Source organism: Onychomys torridus, chromosome 22 (assembly GCF_903995425.1).
Source record: "Onychomys torridus chromosome 22, mOncTor1.1, whole genome shotgun sequence".
Classification (NCBI taxonomy): Eukaryota; Metazoa; Chordata; class Mammalia; order Rodentia; family Cricetidae; genus Onychomys; species Onychomys torridus.
The window spans coordinates 23,545,401-23,567,877 of NC_050464.1; the positions used below are offsets into that span (position 1 = coordinate 23,545,401).

Below are 22,477 nucleotides of genomic sequence, written 5' to 3' on the forward strand. Positions count from 1 at the left end.
TTGTTTTTCTTTTTTCTTTACTTTCTTTTTCTTTTTCCTTTTTTTCCTTTTTTTTTTTTTTTGAGATAGGGTTTCTCTGTGTAGCCCTGGCTGTCCTGGAAATTGTTCTGTAGCACAGGCTGGCCTCGAACTCACAGAGATCTGCCTGCCTCTGTCCCCTCAGTGCCAGAATTAAAGACATGTGCCACCATGCCTGGCTTAAAAAATATTTTTATTTTTCAAAAAAGCAGAACAAATTTTAATTAGTATAGCAAACTATTACGTTCCACAGATAATATTTATTAGGCCAGGCTAAGAATCCTATGTCCTTTAAAAAGTATGAAGAAGTTGGGGATTTAGCTCAGTGGTAGAGCGCTTGCCTAGCAAGCTCAAGGCCTTGGTTCAGTCCTCAGCTCTGACCAAAAAAAAAAAAAAAAAAAAAAAAAAAAAAAAAAAAAAAAATTATGAAGACTAACTATAGGAAAAAACTGTAAAGAAAATAAGAAAAAACTGTAAATAAAGCACAAAATGGCTAAAGTTTGAGAAATATTACTCTTTCTGTTTATTCTATTTTATGTAACTGGTTATATTACAACATTGCCTTGTTTAATCAATATTCATATAACTAAACAGTATTATAGAATATATCTACAGGTTAGTAATTATAGGTTATTGTAGGTCATTAGAATTTTTTTAGATTTATTAGATTATTAGATTTTTGTGGATTTTTTTCCCATTTCATTTTTAAAAATAGGGTCTCAAGTAGCCCATACTGGCCTTGAACTCCATCCATAGTGGAGGGTAGCCTTGAATTCCTAATCCTTTCTGCCACACTAAATGCTAGGATTACAAAGAAAACAGCAATAATAACAACAAACTGTCTTGCTAGAATTGAAGGCATGTCATCACACTTCCCTTATTTAGGTTTTACATTAGATTCAGAATATGGCCCAATATATTTTTGTTTATAAAATTAATAACATTCACTATATATAAAAGCTCCTGGGAATGTTTTAATGTACTAACTTCAGTTACAAATTTGATTTCTCTGCAGTAAAAGCTCACTTGGAAGCTTTCTTCCCCCCCATGAATACTTTGATAGTGACTGGAAAGAAGCAGTTGAAAAATTTTCCACATCTGTGAGTTCATCCCCTGCCCCCCAACATGAGTTATGTGCTTTGAGGGGGAGGACTTCACTTGGAAGCTTTCTCACACTTACAGTCACATAACTTCTCACGGCTGTGGATTCTCCTGTGCTGGTTAAGGTGAGCACTCTGGCGGAAGGCTTTCTCACATTCATTACACTGATAGGGCTTCTCTCCCGTGTGTGTCCTTTCGTGCGTTCAATGCATTTGCTGGCTGAAAGCTTTTCCACAGACACGGCACTCATAAGGTCTCTCTCCAGTGTGAAGTCTGTGATGCTCAGTGAGCGATGTGATGTGGCTGAAAGTTTTGCCACACTGACTACATTTGCAGGGCTTCTCCCCCATGTGGATTCTCAGGTGCTGGGTAAAGGATGAAGGTTTTCCCACATTCGTTACAAATGAAAGGTTTTCCCTGTGTGGATCTTCCGATGTTGAATGAGGTGTATCCTCTGGCTGAATCCTCTCCTGCATTCGTCACACTTACTGGGTTTTTCTCCCACAAGGGCTATCTGAGGTTGGTTATGAGTGGAAGTTTGGTTGAAGGTCTTTCCTCATTCACCATGTTTCTCTCTGGGAAGAATGCAGCCAGTAAGAAAAGCATGCTGACGGAAGATTTCCCCACATTCATCATATCCATAGGCATCCTCTCTTACGTCATTTCCTCGATAATAAATTAAATCTGAGTGCTGTTTGATGTTATTTCCTTGTGTGTCACAGTAGAAAGGCTTTTAACCGGAGGGATGCTCTGATGCATAATAAGGTTAGAATTCAGATTATAGTTTTTCTCAAACTTATTACACCGCATGCTTCTCTGTGTAATTTTTTGGTGGGTGAAGGATACTTGCTCCAAGTGCTTCTGCTGCTTTCCGTGGTTAGTCTGATAAAACCCCAGAGTCCTCCTAAGATGGGAGTACCAGAAGGTGCCTCCTGTTAGTCTCTCCATTATGACCTTACTGGTTTTCATTGGACATGTTCTGCTTGAGAGTTGTCTTTTTCATTTCCGGTCTGTCCACCCTGTCTAAAAGAAATTCAGAATGTACAAATCCTTTCTAAACACTTTCCAACATTAAGTTTTAAAAAGAAAAACTTGACATGCAGAATTACCAGAGAAGCCTGGTGATAATATAATGAACATTTTAAAATGGGGACATAGGACAGTAGGGAGACAATGAAAGGAGGCAGGAACCAGTGAGCATGGGGACATTTAAAACGCCGGCATGTCCAGGCAGCGGTGGTGCACGCCTTTAGTCCCAGCACTCAGGAGGCAGAGGCAGGAGTTCGAGGTCAGCCTGGGCTACAGAGTGAGATCCAGGACAGGCACCAAAACTACACAGAGAAACCCTGTCTTGAAAAACCAAAAAGAAAGAAAAAAGAAAAAGATTTATTTATTATGTATGCAGCATGTATGACTACAGGCCAGAAGAGGGCACCATATCTCATTACAGATAGTTGTGAGCCACCATGTAGTTGCTGAGAATTGAACTCAGGACCTCTGGAAGAGCAGCATATAACTGCTAAGCTATCTCTCCAGCCCCTTGACTTTTTTTTTTTTTTTAATATAATTGGGGCACAGGCCACTGCACATGTGTGGAGATCAGGAATGATTCTCGCCGTCTACTAGGTGGGTTTTCAGGCTTCACGGTGATCACTTTTACCCACGGATCCTTCTTGCTGCCTCTAGTTCCCTTTTTAAAATTTATTTATTACATGTGGATGAGTGTTTGCCTGCAAGTATGTATGTGCACCATGTGACATGCCTGGTGTCCACGGATGTCAAATGAAGACAAATGGACTGGAGTTACAGAGGGTTGTGACTCATCCTAAGGAACAGAACATGGGTCCTCTCTAAGAGCAACTGCTAAACCATCTCTCCAGCCCCAGAATAAAATAATATATTTTTTTTTTTGCAGGGGAGTGAGGTTTTAGGATATCTCTATGTAACCTTGGCTGTCCTGAAACTCACTTTGTAGACCAGGCTGGCCCAGAACTCAGAGAGATCCACCTGCCTCTGCCTCCAGAGCCCTGGGATTAAAGGCGTGCACCATCACCACCCAGCTAAAATGACTTTTTTTTTTTTTTTTATTGCTTTGGTGGTTTGATACAAAGATCTCATTTTGTAGCTCTGGCTGGCCTGGAACTTGCTATGTAGACCAGTTTGCCCTCCAATTCACAGAGATCCACCTGCTTCTGTCTCCTAAATGTTAGAATTAAAGGTGTGCACCATCATGTCTGGCCAGAATAAAATTATTTTAAAAAAAATGTAACCCAGTGTCTGGCAAACAGTAGTTGCATGTTTGCTCAAATAAACACATAGCACCATAGGTGGTATGCCAGCAACAGGCAGCTAAAGTCAACGTTACTGTTGTAACTGGTTGATCAAGAAATCTCACTTTTAGTCAGGCATCGGTGGTGCATGCCTTTAATCCCAGCACTCGGGAGGCAGGTGAATCTCTGAGTTCGAGGCCAGCCTGGTCTACAGAGCAAGATCCAGGACAGGCACCAAAAACTACACAGAGAAACCCTGTCTCGAAAAACAAACAAACAAAAAAACAAAACCAAAAAAAAAAAGAAAAATCTTACATTTAAGAGGACATTTCAGAGAAGACACCATAACCAGACATGCTGGTACACACTGGTAAACCCCAGTGCTTGGGAGGCTGAGGGTTGGGAGAGTGTGAGTTTTAGGCTATCCTGACTTGCACAGTGAGTTCAAGGCTAACCTGAACTCAAGGTCAAGGGACTCTATTTAAAAAACTAAAAAAAAAAAAAAAAAAAAAAGCGTGCATAAGTCACTAAGTTTAGGTTTTGAAATATTTAATTAAGCGATAGCATGATATTGACAAAAAATATAATGGAAGAATCTGTAAGAAGAACGTGAGGCTCGAACTAGTGGAACGGGAAGATGAAGTGGAAGCGCCACTTAAAAGAGCCAAGAAGCATCGAATTCAGAGGAAAATGAGCAGGAAGGGTCTGTGATGGAGCAGAGACCCCAAGACAAGCTAGAAGACCAATGGAAGACAACTTCAAGACTGTCAAGAGCACTCGACTGAGTCAGCCACTGGCTTTGCCGGGGTGGGGGGGGGGGGTGGGGAGGGGAAGACATTAGTAAGACTCTAGTAACTTGAGCAGCGCAGGAAAGGCAAGCAATCGAATCCCTAAGAGAAGTCAAGGAGCTGAGGAACGAGGCTCTGGGCTATAACTCCAAATATAAAGAGTTAGATAATGAGAGGGACAAGAAAAATGAAAAGAAAGTAAAATAGAGAAATTTTGATATGAAAAGGAAAGACTGAAAGAATTCTGAAAGGAAGGGCGGGAAAGATCGCTCCATGGTTGGGAGCACTGGCTGCTCTCGCAGAGGACCCAGCTTCAATTCCCAGCTCCCCCATAGAGGCTCACACACCATTATGTGACTCCAGTCCCGGGGGATCTGATGCTCTCTTCTGATCTCCTCCGGCAGTGCATGTGCTTGGTGCACAGACAGATGCACGCCAACACCGTACACATAAGATGGGGTGGCGGGAGAATACTAAAAGGATATATAAAGAAAATACAGAGAAAACCCTAGGGGGCGATCTGTAACAGTGTTTACAGAAGTTCAAACTTCCACATCCAGGATATCATTTTTCATAATAAATGTGTATTTCCTGTTCAATCGGGGGGAAGGAAAAAAAAAAGACAGCCATTTCTACTTTGTATAAAAGATACAATGTGAGTGGAAAGGTGAATGTTTTAAATATTCTTTCCATTCCATAAAAACGGCACTCTACCGAATACTCGAAAAGGAGCCGTTTTTTCCCACTTGGCCCTGCTTCTCACCTGGAAAAGCATCCAGCTGGCTGCCGCTTTCTGGTGTCCACCGCACCTCTTGTTCCAACCGAGTGATCACTTCTGGCTTATAAAGCTGCTGCCCTGGCTGTGGGGGAAAATGTAGGTCTTACACGTTAATAGGGAATAAAAGTATTTTCTGGGACCTCTTCCAAATCAGGCATGCTGGCTCGTTCATACCCATTATCCCAGCACTCCTGAGTGGCTGAGGCACACAGGTTGCCATGAGTTTGAGGCTAGGCTGGGATATATAGTGAGACCTTGTCTTGGAAAAGGGAAAAAAAAAATCCAATCTCAATGAAGTCAGAGGCCCCCCCTCCCCCGGCACCCCGAGAAAAGAACAGCAGACAAATGTCTGCCTCCAAAACTGGCCAGCATTCTTCTGCCTAAACTGTATTCACAAAGGTTTTCACGCCTCCTATGACCGAAGGCAATACGCTCATTTGTTTGTTTGTTTTTTTCCCCAGACAAGGTTTCCCGAGTAGCTTTGCTAATTTGTTTGTTTGTTTGTCTCTAGGGCCCCTCCCCTGCTATAAAGAGGAGTCAATAACTGTTGGAACCCGGGGCGCCTCTAATCACTCAAAGCGCAGAGAGAAGTTGTTCTTGGATGCTTGAGCTCCCTGCAAGCTGCAGCCTTTGTGAGCTGTCACCCACGCTGGGGTGGGCTCTCTGGTGACAGCTGCTTTTAGGTCCTCCCCACTTCTTATAAGTAACCCCTCATCTAGACTCCTATTAGCAAGCCCAATAAAAACCCATTGGTTCACTAGGGTGGACATTAGTACAGTTGTTACTTTGGGCTGCCATGGCTTTCTTTTAGATATGTGTGTGTGTATGGCATCTCCCCAGGAAGTCTGTCACATAATAAAGGTCAGAGGACAACTTCATATTGTTTCTCAGGCATTTATTTTTATTTTATGTCCATCGGTGTTCTGCCTGTGTGTATGTCTGTGGGAAGGTGTCAGATCCGCTGGAACTTCAATGACAGACAGCTGTCAGCTGCTGTGTGGGTGCTGGGAATTGAACCCTGGTCCTTTGGAAGAGCAGCCAGTGCTCTTAGCCACTGAGTCATCTCTCCAGCTCCCACCTTTTCTTCTTGAGACAGGGTCCCTCACTGGCCCTGGAACTTCCTAGTAGACTAGATTGGCTTGCTGTGAGCTCCAAGGATCATCTTCTTCTCCTCCTTCTCCTTCTCCTCCTCTTCCTCCTCCTTCTCCTTCTTCTCCCTCCTCTCTTCTTCTTTCTTCTTCTTCTTCTTCTTCTTCTTCTTCTTCTTCTTCTTCTTCTTCTTCTTCCTCCTCCTCCTCCTCCTCCTCCTCCTCCTCCTCCTCCTCCTCCTCTTCTTCTTCTTCCTTCTTTCTTCCTTCTTCTTCTTTTGGTTTTTCGAGACAGGACTTCTCAATGTAGCTTTAGCCTTTCTTGGAACTCACTCTGTAGCCCAGGCTGGCCTCCAATTCACAGAGAGGCCAGGAATCACCCAGAATACTGTACCCATTAAACCTAGGCTTTTCGATTTGGTCTGATTTGGTTTAATTTGGATTGCTGCATCAGCAGAGAGGCCTTCAGGGTGCAAAGACTTATCACTCCTAATGGCTGAGCAATTCCCCCTACAATAAAAGCATTTTAGAAGAGAGGAAACTGAATTTACCCGGCACCCTCTGATCTGGAATCCATCATTCATTTCTTTCTCCTTCATCTTCTCCTGGGCAAGTAAAGCATTCTGGGAGAGTATAATGGGGGAGAAAGAGAAAGGAACCCATTGTTAATATATGACATCAAAGCTGAGTTTAAACCTTGGAACATCCTGCTACAGTAGACAATATACAGAGAAGCCCTCAAAGATACAAACTTAAGCCGGGCAGTGGTGGCGCTCGCCTTTAATCCCATCACTTGGGAGGCAGAGCCAGGTGAATCTCTGTGAGTTCGAGGCCAGCCTGATCTACAGAGCGAGATCTACGACAGGCACCAAAACTACACAGAGAAATCCTGTCTCAAAAAACCAAAAACAAAAAGATAGACAACTGTAACATGTGTGTTTTTTAATTGTTTTTTTTCTTTAAAAATTACTTATTTTATGTATATGAGTGTTTTGCCTGCCTGTATGGATGTGTACTGTATATGTGCCTGGTGACCTTACATCCACTGAAACTTGTAGCTGTAGATCATTGTGATCTGCTATGTGGATGCTGGGAACCAAACCCGGGTCCTCTGCAAGAGTAACAAGTGTTCTTAACTGCTAAGCCACCTCTCTACCTCTGTTACTGTCGATTTGAGGCAGGGTCCCTATGTAGCACAGCCTGGCTTCAAACTTACTGTGTAGTCAAGGATAACCTTGATCTGATTCTCCTGTCATCATCCATGCCTGGCTCATCCTTGCTTTTCCATTACATGGGGTAACTGTCTGCAGGAGTTTTCACTGTGTTACAAATGTGTGTGTTGTATCATTTGGCAAGTGTAATGGTTTTCAGCCTGTTTATACACTTGGGGAAATTAGAAAGGACACCGAGACTCACTCAGCTTTTGCTTTCAGTGATTTTTACTTAATTGGTGTGCTCTGGGCCTGGGAAACAGTGTTTTAAATTGTTAAAGTCTCCAAGTGATTCTAAGTACAGACTTGAACTTCTGAGACAGTGTGAAGCAGACAGAATTGTTAAGGTCCTTTAAAAATTTATTGTAAAATTATTTTTAAAAACTTATCTATCTATCTATCTATCTATCTATCTATCTATCTCTCTATCTATCTATCTATCATGTATAGTGTTCTGCCTGCATGTGTCCCTGCAGGCCAGAAGAGGGCACCAGATCTCATTACAGATGATTCTGAGCCACCACATGTTGCTGGGAATTGAACTCAGGACTCCTGGAAGAGTAGTCAGTGCTCTTAACCAATGAGCCATCTCTCTAGTTGAGGGCCTTTTTTGTTGCTTAATTTTTTTGAGACAGGATTTCTCTGCAATCCTGACTGTCCTGGAACTTATTCTATAGACCAGGCTATCCAGGAACTCAGAGAGATCCACCTGCCTCTGCCTCCCCAGTGCTGGAATTAGAGGCCTGAACCACCACCACCTGGATAGTTTCATTTTTTTGAGGCCAAGTCTCACTACACAACACAAGCCAGCCTTAAACTAACAATCCTCCTTCCTCAGCCCCACCACCCAAGTGTGGGGATGATAGTAGACATGAGAAGCCACAGCTACCCAACTTATAGTGTCCAATTCTTTTCTTTCTGACACTGGTGGAGGTCAGACACTGGGCCTTGCATACGCCATGCAAGGGCTCCATCATTAAATGACATTCCAAGTCTCTTAATTGTATTCATTATCCTAACAAAGGCTAACTCCATCTCAAAAGGTATGCACTCTGGTGATGTGTTCCTCCTCCACTCTGTGACCATTCCATACAGATGGCTGCATGCCTGTCCCTTTTCAGAACACCCACTTTCCTGTTCGAGTGTCTACATTGTGTCCCACCACAACCACTACACCTATGATTCCTACGCTATAATGTCAGCAGAGTTTCCCAACACAGCCCCTCATATCAACGCACTAGCACCAGAAACTTCAGTTCTTGGCAGTCCTTGCAAGCTGCATCATCGGGTGGGGTACCATAGAAATCAGACACCGAGAGGTGATGAGAGCAGGCATTCACCGCAGCAACCATTTCTGTTTCCAGGAACTCTTAGAGTCTTGGCATGTTTAGGATGGAGATATATAGGCCTCTGAAGATGGCTATTACTTCCCATGAATCTAAAGACGTCCTTCACTTATGTAGGCATTTTTTTTTTTGATAGTCTAAATTGTCTTTGGGCAGAGATCCAAGAAGATACAGTTTCAGATTGGGCCCCCTCTGTACCAGAGGAAGCAGAAGGAATTCAGAAGCTTTGATCAGTACTGACCTATGGAGTCCCCCAAGAACAGTACAAACTATTCATTAAGACAGTGCTCAGCAAGCCAGATGTGGTGGCCCATGCCTTCAGTCCTAGCACTTGGGAGGCAGGGGAAGGTGGATTTCTGAGTTCAAGGTCAGCCTGGTCTACAGAATGAGTTTCAGGACTGTACAGAGAAACCCTGTCTTGAAAAGACAAAACAAAAGGGTTTCTCTGTATATAGCCCTAGCTGTCCTGGAATTCATAGGCCTCAAACTCAGAGATTCACTGTCTTTGCCTCCCAAATGTTGGGATTAAAGGCAGGCATGTACCACCACTGCCCAGCTTACATTCTTTAAAATAAATAAAAGTCCTTAAATTGTCCTTTATCTCTATCCCCTCTCTCCCAGCTCTCTCTTTTTATGAGACAGGGCTGTAGGCTGGCTTTGAACTCTTGGTTATCCTCCTGCCTCAGCACTCCCTAGGATGGGAATGACAGGGATGAGAAACTGCCATTCTCAGGCTTTTAGAGGTTTGATTCACATTTTTTTGTTTTTTGTTTTTTTTGAGACAGTGTTTCTCTGTGTAGCTTTGCGCCTTTCCTGGAACTCACTTGGTAGCCCAGGCTGGCCTCGAACTCAGAGATCCACCTGCCTCTGCCTCCCGAGTGCTGGGATTAAAGGCGTGTGCCACTTGATTCACATATTTTAAAAACCAGAGGTTGGGCTGGAGAGATGGCTCAGAGGTTAAGAGTGCTGCTTGCTCTTCCAAAGGTCCTGAGTTCAATTCCCAGCAACCACATGGTGGCTCACAACCATCTGTAATGAGATCTGGCACCCTCTTCTGGCCTGTGGGGATATGTGCAGATAGAACACTGTATAATAAATAAATAAAAATCTTTAAAAAAAGCAAAACAAAACAGAAACAGAGGTTGCTGGACCTAGTTAGGGTGCATGCCTTTAATCCCAGCACAGGCAAGCAGATATGTATGAATTTGGGGCAAGCCTATAGTGATCTCTAGGCCAGCCTGGTCTACAGGCCAGTTCCCCTAAAAGAAAAAAGAAACAAACAAAAACCCCAGAGGGCTATAAATGTTATCAACTGGGAGAAACTTAGTCTCTCAGTCTTTTTACTCCTTGTTCCCAGAACAGAGAACAAAGTGCCCTAATTAACTGAAAGTCTTTAGAAAGATTAGATTTTCTTTTTCCTTAGAAAGGGGCGGGGAGGAACCAGGGCTGGGGCTGTAGTTCACTTGGTAGAGCACTTACCTAGTATTCATGAAGTTCTGAGATCATTCCACAGCACCCAATAAACTGGCTTGGTAGCAAAGACCTATAAATTCTAGCACTCAGGAGGTGGAGGCAGGGGGATTAGGAGAGTAAGGGCATCAGTGGTTACACGGTGAATTGGAGTCCAGCCTGGGAAACCTAAGACTGTGTCTCAAAAATGGAGGAGGAGGAAGAGGGGCGGGGGAACAGGCATTTCAACAGCAGAGTGAAATGTACTGATTTGCTAATTATTATCAAAGAACAGTCTTTGTCTGCTCACAAAGACACCCTGAAAAATAGCTCTCAAACAGTTAGTGATGGAGATGAGGATGCCATTTCTTTTATTAAAAAGTTTTTTAATCAGCATATATTAATTATAAACAATAATGGATTTCATTATGGCATTTTCATGAAACTCTTCCCCCAAGGAAAGCATTTTTGTAAAGCATTTTTCTTTGTAAAGAGGCAAAACTAGCTGTTTCTATAGAATAGCCCCATTAGATAAGGAAGCCATTCACTCTCTGCCCGAGACATGACACCAACCTTAAAACTCTGCAGCCAATTTACTAAGAGGCAGACCTTTTTGGGTTAATAGAAAAGCATTTTAGGAGCTGGGCATTGTGATGCATATTTATAATTTCAGCACTCCCAGGAGGCAGAGGTAGGTGGATCTCTATGAGTTCAAAACCATCTGGTCTACATAAACAAGTTTCAGGCCAGCCAGGGCTACATAGTGAGATTTTGAAAAAAGAAATACTTTAAACTGGGCGGTGGTGGTGCAAGCCTTTAATCCTAGCACTCAGGAATCAGAGCCAGGCAGATCTCTGTGAGTTCGAGGCCAGCCTGGGCTACAGAGTGAGTTCCAGGAAAGGTGCAAAGCTACACAGAGAAACCCTCTCTCTCTCCCTCTCTCTCTCTCTCTCTCTCTCTCTCTCTCTCTCTCTCTCTCTCACACACACACACACACACACACACACACAAAAAAAATACCTTATGGGCCAGATCAGCAGGGTAAAGGAGTGTGCTCCCAAGGTGGAGGCCTTGAGTTTGATTCCTGACTTCTATAAGTTGTCCTCTGATTTCCACACACCCTCCACAAAGTAAATAAATAACATAAAAAAAACTTGAGGAACAAGGCTCTTATTTTACTGCATGTAAGATATCAGAAAGAGCCTGAAGAAAATGAATGAAAACGTGCTTACGTTTCAAACCCACTGATCTCAAAGCCAAATGTGACACCCAAAACTACATTCATCCAGGTTGGAGAAAAGGTTCATCGGTTAACAGCACTGGCTGCTCTTGCAGAGGACTTGGGTTCAGGTCTTGCCACCCACACCATGGGGTATAACTCAAGGCCAGCCAGAGGTATTTAGTAAAATCCTGTACCCATCCACTGACACTGTTGTGGCTGGAGAGATGGCACAGCAGCTGGGAACGCTTACTGCTCTTTCAGAGTCCTGGATTTGGTTTTGGTTTCTAGTATCCAAAATGGGCTGCTCACAATCACCTGTGTAATTCTGGCTCCCTGAGCTCCAGCATCCTCTTCTGGCCTTTGAGGGCACCTGCACTCATTGTGCATATCCCCACATAGATATACACATATACATACAATTTAAGAGTAACATTCAGGGGGCTCACTGGGTAGCTCTGGCTGGCCTCAAACTCATGGAGATCCAACTTTGTCCTTTGTCTCCTAGAGACTGGGATTAAAGGCGTGCACCACGCCTGGCTAAGTAAGTTTCTTTGTTACATCTCTTCAAAGGTTTTGTATTGTGATATACATTATAAAATCCAGCAAAATACCCATCAGGTAGGGAGCATGCTGATATATATATTGTATGTAATGTTTCCCAAATACATTTAATTTGAAAAATATTTTACGGTATTTTTATGTTAAAAATTTTATTTATTTGTGTGTGTGTGTGTGTGTGTGTGTGTGTGTGTGTGTGTGTGTGCGTGTGCGCGTGCATGCCATGGTATACTGGAGTCGGTGCTCTCCTTACATATTTACATGGGTTCCAGGGATTGAATTTAAGGCAAGCACTTTCTTCTTGGAGTCATCTCAACAGCCCAAGTATCTCCATCCTGGTCTTATTAGAGAGTAAATCTGAAAAGATTTTGACGTCATAGACCTGGTGAGACGCCTCATTTACATTTCCTTGTTCAGGAAGCACTTTTTCCCCCCTTCCCTCTGTCTAGTGACTCATCTTCCTTTCTCACCGATGTGTGATGTTAAGTTTCATGATGGCAGGAACTACAGCTTATTCACTGTTCTGTTTTCTTTCTTTTGTTTTCTCCCTCCTCCTCCTCCTCTCCTCCTCCTCCTCCTCCTGCTCCTTTGGTTTTTAGTGACAGGGTTTCTTTGTGTAGCCCTGGCTATCCTGAGACCAGCTTTGTAGACCAGGCTGTCCTCGAACTCACAGAGATCCATCTGCCTCTGCCTCCCAAGCACTGGGATTAAAGGTAACGCACCACCACCCAGCCACTGTTCTGTTTCAATGCCCAGTGGCTGACAATAAATATTCACTAAATGAATACACAAAAGGGTTTTAGTTTCTGTGTTTATATTTTTATTTGTCTAAAATATTTATTTATTTGTGGCAGAATCTCATGTAACCTAGGCTGACTAAAGTGATAGAGAAATGCCAGATATGCTGTGTATCTAACAGCAAGACATTGACATAAATTATAATTCCATGAGGCAATGTACCAGTGAACCACTAACTTGGTCTAGCAAATGCTCCAGTTCTACATGTAATTACCAGTGATGGAAGGGTTTATTATACCTCTAGTTTTATTATGATTTATATTAGACTTATCTCAAACACAATATAATGTATTTCAGCAAAAAAAAAAAAAAAAAAAAAAAAAGAGAGAGAGTGGCATCAGTTTTCTACACGGTGTATACAGATGTTATTTATTTATTTTTGTTATTTTTGTTTTCTGAGGCAGGACCTCATGCAGGTCAAGCTGTCTTCTGATACAGAAATGCCGCGCAGCATGTTAGTGATACTGCTTAGGTAGTTAGGACCGCGCTTCGCTAGGGTTGACCTGAGCCACGTGGTGGCGCAGTCCGGTTAATTCCATCACTCAGAAGTTTCAAGAAGACTGAAAATTCAAGACCAACCTGAGCAACTTAAATCTTACTTCAAAATTTAAAATATAATGTGGGGGGGGGGGGAAGCTGAGATACAGCTCTTAGTCGTAAAGCAGCTAGCTGCCTTGCATGCTGTAAGCTCTGGGTTCAATCCCCAGTACCACAAACAAACAAAAGATCTGTTTAATAAAGGTTAAACCAACCAAGGTCACTTAAGACAGATCCAGAAACAGAAGGCACAGGGTCAGCTGTGGTGGAGAGACGCGGCCGCGATTCCACACCCCTTCTAGGAACATCATCCAGAAAATATGGGAAAAAAAGTTTCTAATAATGGGATAGGGAACCAAGTCCCCAGAGAGACACCGGGTGGGAATGCCTTGGAGAGGGGCTTGGCGGGCCACCCGGAACAGTGCGCAAGGAGTCCACCGGCTCCATCCTCTCCCGGGGCGCTCGGCACTCACCCGTCTCCAAAGACAAAGGGCCCAGGGGCGACTCCGCCCCATGACGCCGTGGCCACCGCCTGCCTGGACCCGGGAGGGAGAAGGTGCTGACGGTGCTTGACGATCCTGACGTTGGGTCGTCATCAGGTGACTGGGCCCCTGGGGCTGGACCAGCTCTGCCGGCCCCTGGCCTTCCCACTGCCTGGGCGCAAAGGCTACCGCGCTTCTGGCTTCGGAGCTTGAGCGCGCATGCGCCAGGATGTCTGGCCATACTCTTCCCACCTTGTCCCAGCTTCTGAAGGCTCAGCTAGACAAGTCTGCCTTTCCCTAAGGGGTCTGTGGACCTCCGACACCGGCGTCTTCTCCCTCAGTCTTCCAGAGGAGCTCCTGTTCTGAGTGCCCCAAATGGGTGAGCCCAGGACCTGTCTGACAGCCCTTGTCCATCAGAAACCTTGCAGATGTCAATACTGCCAAGATGACAACTCAGATGTAATTCACCTCATCCTGGAGCCGGTCCCGGACCTCCCGCCCCTCCTGACACCTTTACGTAGATTAAAAACTAAATAAACGAATTCTCTAACCTCGGGTCGACTGAATGGAATTCATTGAGTGTGTGTGTGTGTGTGTGTGTGTGTGTGTGTGTGTACAGGTGTGTTCGTGCGTGAACCATTGAGAATTAAGCCCAGGCCTAGGCAAGCTCTTCTCTACTGAGTTATATCCCCTGTCCTTTTTCTATTAATTTTTAAAAGATTTATTTGTATGAATCTTTTTGCCTGCCTGTATGCGTGTGCACAATGGGCCTGGTGCCTGCTGATATCAGATGTCTTATCCCCTGAAACTGGAGTTATGGATCCCATAAGAGCAAAACCCACTTTTTGTTGTTTTGTTTTTTTGAGACAGGGTCTCTCTGTGTAGCCTTGACTGTCCTGGAACTCTGTAGGCTTGAAGTCACAGAGATGTGCCTGCCTCTGCCTCCTGAGTGCCGGAACTAAAGGTCTGCACCACCACTACCCAGACAAAAAGCACTCTTAGCCACTGAGCATCTTTCCAGCCCCATGCTTCTTTCTTTCTTTTTTCCTTCCTCTTTTTTTTTTTTTTCTCTTGTGAGACAGGTCTCTCTAAGGTACCCAGACAGGCCTTGAACTTGCCATCCTGCTTCAGCCTCTTGCATACCAGGTCAAGCTCAGCTACATAGGAATTCTTGTTTAGTTAGAATTTAGTTAGTGAGTCAACGTTCTTTCTCTACCCGACACCAGCCCCCTCCCGCTTTCCCATTTGTACAGGTTTTGACTAGTCCAGGCTGGCTTGGTATTCATGGCACCCTTGTTCAGCCTACCATGTGCTGGGATTGCAGGTGTGAACCATCATGGCCATGCTGAACTTAGCACTTTTTATTACTAGAATCCAATGTAAAGAGTGGTTGGCCAATTAATGCTAATTATAAATAGGTTTTTACATATTTCATCTTTGAAAAGCTTTTCAGAGAGGAACTGTCAAATACTGATCCACAAGCATTCAGTTTAACTTGAGTATGTTAAAGTACTTGCTTGGACTGCGTTTATGTAGCTCTGTAATATTCTTCTGTGGATGCTTGCCCTTTAAGCACGCATTAATGCAGATTAATGACATTCACTTGAAGGTTAGGTGGGAGCTTATCAGGCACAGAAATGGAATTTGAAATACCATAATATCTTTTCACTGTCACAGTGAGGAACCTGCCCAACTCCATTTAAAAGGCAGGAACCATTATGCTGTATTTTTAAAAATAAGTTTCTATTTATCGTGAGAGTTGAGTTGCTCTGTTTCCTGGAATATGACTTTCTCCAACCCATGACCTTGATTTGTTTTTTGAGAATACCTTGACCCTCTCTAATCACATGGTGACCATATGATGTTATTTTAATTTTTTTAGGATTTTCTTGTATTTCCTTATTGTCTCATTATTTCCCTTCTGTAAAACTACTCATGATTTTACTTCTTCAAAGGGGCCCAAGAGATGAATTCGGGGCTGCTCTCTTTAACTCCACTTAGGAGGCAGTCACTGGCCAGCTCTTGAGTGTACTCCAATTAAAAAAAAAAATCAAGCTTGCTTCAAATTTGGCTTAAATTGTGGTAGTGGTCGTATTCTTACCATTGAGATTAACAATAAAAGGCTGAAAATGCTACAAGAATATAGATTGAGCTTAGAACTTGGAAATGGGGGTAGAGATTTAGCTCAGTGGTAGAGCGCAAGGCCCTGGGTTCGATCCTCAGCTCAAAACAAAAAAATAACTTGGAAATGGTCTCTATTTTAGGTGTGTGTGTGTGTGTGTGTGTGTGTGTGTGTGTGTGTGTGTATAATGTATGCCTGTGTGTGGAGGATAAAGGAGGATGTTGGGTGTCCTCTCTCTCTCTCTCCACTTACTCCCTTGAGATATGGTCTCTCACTAAAACCAGAACTGCCTGCTAGTCATCAAATCCCAACAATCCCCGTCTCCATTCTGCAACACCGGAATTACAGGTTCTTGGTGGGTACTGGGATCTGTTGTGGAACAGAATTTTTGCTTGACTATGTAAAGATGTGTTTCTTTTGGTTATGCTGCATTTGTTTAACTATTTAAAGATGTGTTGCTGTTTCACCTTGCCTGTCTAAAGCAACTGATGGGTCTAATAGCTAGGCAGAGGAGGGATAGGCAGGGCAGTGGGCAGAGAAAAAAGGGGGCCAGCCATCAAGGCATGGAGGAAGGAGGAAAGCAGGATGGACAGTATGCCCATGAGGTAAACCAGCCTCAGGGTAGCACATAGATTAGCATAAATGGGTTAATTTAAGTTAAAAAAAAAAAAACTAGCTAGAAACAAGCCTAAGCTAAGGCCGAGCATTCATAATTAATAATAAGTCTCCATGCCTTTATCTGAGAGCGGGTTGGTGGCCCAAAGAAAACTCCAATGGCAGGCATCTGAACTCAGATCCTTATGTACATGTAGCAAACACTGTTATCCACTTATTTACTGGGTCATTGCTCCAGAACCTTCTGTAACAAACAAACAAGCATGGTTTCATATAGCCTACAATAGTCTTGAACTCACTCACTAGTCAAGGATGACTTTGAATGTCTGGTCCTCCTGCCTCCACCTCCTGAGTGCTGGGATTATAGGCATGCACCATCATGTCTTGCTTATGTGGTGCTGAGGATCAAGCCCAGGACTTCCCATATGCAAAGCAAACACTCTGCCAAAGGTTGTCCCTCCCTCTATGCCTTTGATAGGGGAGGGGTTTGTTTTCAGGACAACCCAACAACAGTCCATACTTTAAAATTCAACCTCATTACATTCTCAGAACACTGGTAGAATGCAGCCCGGTTCTTGGCCAGAACGTCACACAAAAGCCCAAGTTCACTTCCAGGTTTTGAAAACCCACCAATTCCTGAGCTCAAAAGCCCACCAATCCCTGGCTTAGCATCATCAGGACTTGAAATCCCACCAATCCCCACCCTGGAAACCTCCATCCTGGAAAACTCTACCCCTAAGAGACCCTGTGTAAGCCCGCCTCCCACTCAGCACTAAGCTGCTTCTTGCCTGGGCAGAGGCAGCCATCCTTTTGTGTTTTTCCCAATATGAATCTCTTGTGTGAGGCATGCTGTGTGATTTTGTGGTATTCCTTGGCTCCCGGCTGCCAGGATACCTTTCCATTCAGAGCTGTGACATTTCCACTGGGGAAACCTTTGCCCACAGAGATGTCACACTTACAGCCCCTGGCCCAGCTCCTCTTAGAGTCCTTATTCCCCTCCCGAACCTCATGGGATGGACCTGCACTGTCTACCTTTGTCTCAGCATTCCTGTCTACCAGAATGACTCATTAAGCTCTGCTTACAGTAGTCAAGGACTTTCCTGCCCCCAGTTCCAAACTCTAACACGTTCTTCCCACAAAGGCCTAAGGAACACACGGTCAAGTTTTATTACAGCAGTTGTCTGTCCTATTTCCCCACACCACCTTCCACATTACTTACTGCCTCTGTGGCTGTGATACTATACCCTGCTGCATCAGCAGCAATTTAAGGGAGGAAGTGTTCATTTGGGCTCACCGTGTGAGGTCGTGGTCACCTTGCATCGTGTAGCCAAGGCTTCCTCTTTTCTGTGGATCGCAGGACCTAAGGCTAGGGAATGGCATGGCCCAATTTTACCTGGTTTTCTCTCCTCTACAGGAATGCTCAGAGGTCAAGCCAAGCTAGATAATACTGTACAGGCATCAACACAGGCTGATCTAATTTAGATAGCCACTCACAGGCATGACCATTGGCTCATTTCTTAGGTGGTTCTAGAACTGTTGAGTTGACAATTAATTTAAACCATTATACCCACCATGATGAACTATATCCTCAGGTTGTTAGTCTAAAACAACAACAATCCACCCTTAAGCTGCTTTTGTTAGTTTTTTTCTCCCAGTGATGAGAAAATAAAATAACTAATACAAGTACAAGGGGTCTTTTTTCCTTCCTTCCTTCCTTCCTTCCTTCCTTCCTTCCTTCCTTCCTTTCTTTCTTTCTTTTCTCTTCCTTCCTTTCTTTTACTTTCTTTCTCCTTCCTTCCTTCCTTCCTTCCTTCCTTCTTCCTTCCTTTCTTTCTCTCTCTCTCTCTCTCTCTCTCTCTCTCTCTCTCTCTCTTTCTTTCGAGACAGGGTTTCTCTCTGTAGCCCTGGCTGTCCTGGAACTCACTCTGTAGACCAGGGTAGCCTCGAACGCAGACCTCTGCCTCCTGAATGCTGAGGTTAAAGGCGTGTGCCACTGTGTAATAGCTGCAGAGAGGCTTCCTTCAACAGCTGATGGAAACAGATTCAGAGACCCAGAGCTAATCATTAGGCGGTGGAGCTTGGAGAATCCTGTGGGAGGGGAGGGAAGGCTTGTAGGACCCAGAGGGGACAAAGACCCTGCAAGAAAACCCACAGAATCCACCAACCAGGGCCCATAGGGGCTCACAGAGACTAAACTGACATTCAGAGAGTCTGCCTGGGTCTGACCTAGGTCCTCTGTGTATATGTTATTGTGTAGCTGGGTCTTTTTGTAGGACTCCTAATGGTGGGAGCAGGGGCTGTCTCTGACTCCTTTTCCAGCTTTTGGGACCCCTTTCCTCCCTCTGGGTTGAGCCTCATCCAGTTTTAATAAGAGGGTAGGTGCCTAATCATATTACAACTTAATATGTCATGTTTGGTTGATATCCCCGGGAGGCCTGCCCTTTCCTGAAGGGAAATGGAGGAAGAGTGGATGGAGGGTGTGGTGGATAACTGTGATCGGGGATGTAATCTACGAGAGGGGGAAAGTGGGGGACAGGTGTTCAGAGTCAGACAATGGCTTCCTTCTTCAGGTGGCTCTGGCTTCAGCACTCTGGAGCTTGGCTGGGAGATCTTTTCCCAGAGTAAGGCCATTGTACCTATTTCGATAACTCCCCAGTCTATGAGGCTTTGGAAACTCCCCCAGAGCCGGGATCCTCAGCTTCTGTACCGATAGTGTGTTCCCAGACTCCCCTTCTGAGCTTATCCGGACCAAAGGGAGCCAGGCTCCCCTCCCTTTACAGATAAGGAGCAAGAAAGGCAGATGCCAGGATAATCTGTTTCTCTCTGTATGTGGCGGTGGTTGTGTTTCTGAACCCCACAAGCATCCTCTCACGTTGATGTCCTCTCACATGATGTTGGGGATCATGGACCCCAGAATGCGGCTCTAGAGTTGGTTCTTCACGGTGGTGGAGGAGGTGGTGGAGGAGGTGGTGAATGATGGAGCCTCTGCTCTGCCGTCTGAGATACTCATCTCTCGTTCCCTTCCTCCTCTTCCTCCTCCTCCATTTTTTCCCAGAGTCTTGTTCCGCAGCCCACTAAGTATCTCAACTAAAACTCATTAAGAATCTCAAACTGGCTCCCAACGTTCAGTTCTCTTGCCTTGACTGGGTTTACTGCTGGGGGCCACTAAAGCCTGCTGCGGTTACTTTCCTTGATGTTACAAAACATTCAATTTCCAAGAAGCTGTCTTCAAAGTACCCTAGACCGAATAAATAATCAAGTGTCTGTCAATTGCCCTTGCAATGAAAACTGGAAAGCCTGAAATGGACCCACTGAATAGTTTCTATTTTTGTTCTAATAGAACACATCACAATGATGGTTGCCCTCCAGACACCATCATACTAGGTATAGGATAGAAATGCTTTATAATGACTCACTCTGCTTTTCTTCTTTCCAGTCCACATAGTAAATAACAAGATGATCAATAACACAATTTGGCAGGCACCGTGAAAATAACTGTAAATGTATCCACCACCACTTTTGAATCACGGTTGTAAATTTCATCGCGGTGGAAAAGGCAACTCCTATCCTAGCATTGTTAGGGGGAACAAGTGATCTCATGGGTACCCCAAAAGAAGCTTAGGAATTTCTAGGGGCACAGTGATCGTATTTTGAGAAGTTCTGCTCTCTCTCTCTCTCTCTCTCTCTCTCTCTAATATATATATATAAATTTTTTTTTGTTTGGTTTTTTGAGACAGAGTTTCTCTGTAGCATTGGAGCCCGTCCTAGACTAGCTCTGTAGACCAGGCTGGCCTCGAACTCACAGAGATCCACCAGCCTCTGCCTCCAGAGTGCTGGGATTACAGGCGTGCGCTACCAGACAAAGTTGGTGTTTATTGGATTGTTTGTTTTTTGAGACAGGGTTTCTCTGCAGCTTTGGAGCCTGTCATGGAACTCGTTCTGTAGACCTGGGATTACAGGCGTGCGTCACCACTGCCTGTTGAAAGTTGGTGTTTATTAAAACACATTTCAGCATAGGTTTTAAGCACAAGGGTTAAGAAGAAGAGAAGCCATTGGGAAGAAAGTAAGACTCACGAGAGACCATAAGGTGTGGGCTTCTCAGAGGAGAGTTGTGGTTACATGACTAGGAATTACAAGCTTACATTTCTAGTTTAGCAGACTTACTCTAATGTCACCAGCTATGCAGAGGCAGTCACTCTTCAATTTGTACTTACGTACTTAAAAATTTATTTTTTCAGACAGGGTCTCAGATAGCTCATGTTGGACTTGAACTGACTGTGCTGGATAGTTTTATGTCAACTTGACACAAGCTAAAGTCATCTGAGAGGAGGGGACCTCAATTAAGAACATGTTTTTATAAGCTAGAGTTGTAGGCCAGCCTGTAAGTCATTTTCTTAATTAGTGATTGATGGGGAAGGCCCAGCTCATTGTGGGTGGTGCCATCCCTGGGCTGGTGGTCCTGGGTGCTATAAGAAAGCAGGCTGGACAAGTCATGAGGAGCAAGTCAGTCAGCAGCACCCCTCCATGACCTCTGCGTCAGCTCCTGCTTTCAGGTTCCTGCCTTGTTTGAGTTCCTGTCCTGACTTCCTTTGACGATGAACAGCAATATGAAGTGTAAGCCAATAAACCCTTTTCGCCTCACTTTGCTTTTGGGTCATGGTATTTCATTGCAGCAAGAGCAACCCTAACTGTGACATGGATTAATATTGGAAAATGACCTTGAACTCCTGATCTTCCTGCCTCTGTCTACCAAGTGTTGAGGTTATAGACATATGCCACCAAATCTGGCACTTAACTTTACATTATAAGAAGTCATGGAGCAATCCCATTTGTAGCTTTTGAAACTATTGATTCAGTGATGGACTGAAAATCACGACAACGGCCAACATTAAGTTTCTACTAAATACACACAGAAATTTCACATGTGCTAGAGTCAATCGTACAGTAGAACAGAGAGGAACTTGTTTAACATCAAGGAAATATGAGATAAACGTGTACTAGTGGTGTGTAACCCCCAGGTATGTCAGATGAGACAACACCACTCTTCGTTTTTTGTTTCACCCACACATCATATTTCTTTCAAAAACATGTCTTATGGGGGGGTGGGGTGGAGAGATGGCTCAACAATTCAGAGCATTTTCCTAGTTTTGCAGAGGACCTGGCTTTCCCAGCACTCATGGTAGCTCACAAGCGTCTGTAATTCCAGTTCCAGGGCATCTAGTGTCCTCTTCTGACGTCTGGGGCACCAGACTTGCATATGGCGCATGCATATACACACGCAGGCAAGACACTCAAATACATAAAACAAAAACACATAAATCCTTTTCAAAGGTCGCATGGTCTTAGCATCTTTGTGCTGTACTCAAAAGTGGGGTAGCATGGCCTTCTCAGCCCGTTCTGCTCGGAAATCAGTACAACACGCTCTTTTGTACCTTCTTAACTCCCTTGTTCTCAAGTGTTGCAAATATAGTGCATATCAATTTGGTCCAAATCTGCAGGCAGCAAGGGAGAGCACACCAGCCCCGGAGTCAGTTCAGACTGTGTGCATCGTGCAGCTGAAGCCTGGGGCAAGTAAGTCGCTTGAGATTTCTGAGTCTGACGATCTTAGATGTCCTTTGAATACTGCAGGAGGTAAAACATCCAGCACAATGCTTGGTGCATAAAGGTGCTTCGTAAAGGAAAAATTGGGCTTTGGACTGGTTCTTAAAGAATGCGTGTCGATTTTAAAAGCCTGTTTTCTTTTATCAATGTCCTAATTTCACTCTTTTAGAATTCTCCTTCAGCCTCTGGGTGCTTGTACTCTGGGTAAGGACTTTTGGAACTGAAGTCGTTCTGAGTGTCTTTCTTCTTGACCTGTCCCTTCCTTTTCTCATGCTCAAAGCTGTTGGAATGGAGGGCTGAGTATAGTGTTAACATATGGATGGAATGTCCATAAAAAGACGATCTCTGTCACATCTTGATTTGAAGCGAGTTTATCTTTCTCTTTGCTTTGTGTATTGTTTGTCAAGTGATGTTACTTTATACATTGACTTCGTTACTGAGCGCACACAAGCTTGTTTAGGATGAAAGATACAACTTCAAACGAGGCAGAAGT

At 44.1% G+C, this 22,477-nt stretch overlaps 1 protein-coding gene across 1 annotated transcript; it reads right to left on the reverse strand.

Moving 5' to 3' along the window:
- Positions 1-812: 812 nt before the first annotated feature.
- Znf713 (zinc finger protein 713) lies at positions 813-13,852 on the reverse strand. The gene is made up of 4 exons (XM_036172367.1): positions 13,638-13,852; positions 6,595-6,666; positions 4,941-5,037; positions 813-2,142 (listed from the first exon to the last, which is right to left on the reverse strand). The coding sequence occupies exons 1-4, from the start codon at positions 13,758-13,760 to the stop codon at positions 2,075-2,077; spliced, it is 360 nt and encodes a 119-aa protein (XP_036028260.1). The 5' UTR covers positions 13,761-13,852; the 3' UTR covers positions 813-2,074.
- Positions 13,853-22,477: the final 8,625 nt, after the last annotated feature.

Coding starts and splice junctions, on each gene's coding strand:
- Znf713 (XM_036172367.1), bottom strand. CDS start 13,760: ATGACGACCCAACGTCAGGATCGTCAAGCACCGTCAGCACCTTCTCCC. Junction 6,667..13,637: donor CCCTTTGTCTTTGGAGACGG/GTGAGTGCCGAG, acceptor ATACTCTCCCAG/AATGCTTTACTTGCCCAGGA. Junction 5,038..6,594: donor TCCAGATCAGAGGGTGCCGG/GTAAATTCAGTT, acceptor TTTCCCCCACAG/CCAGGGCAGCAGCTTTATAA.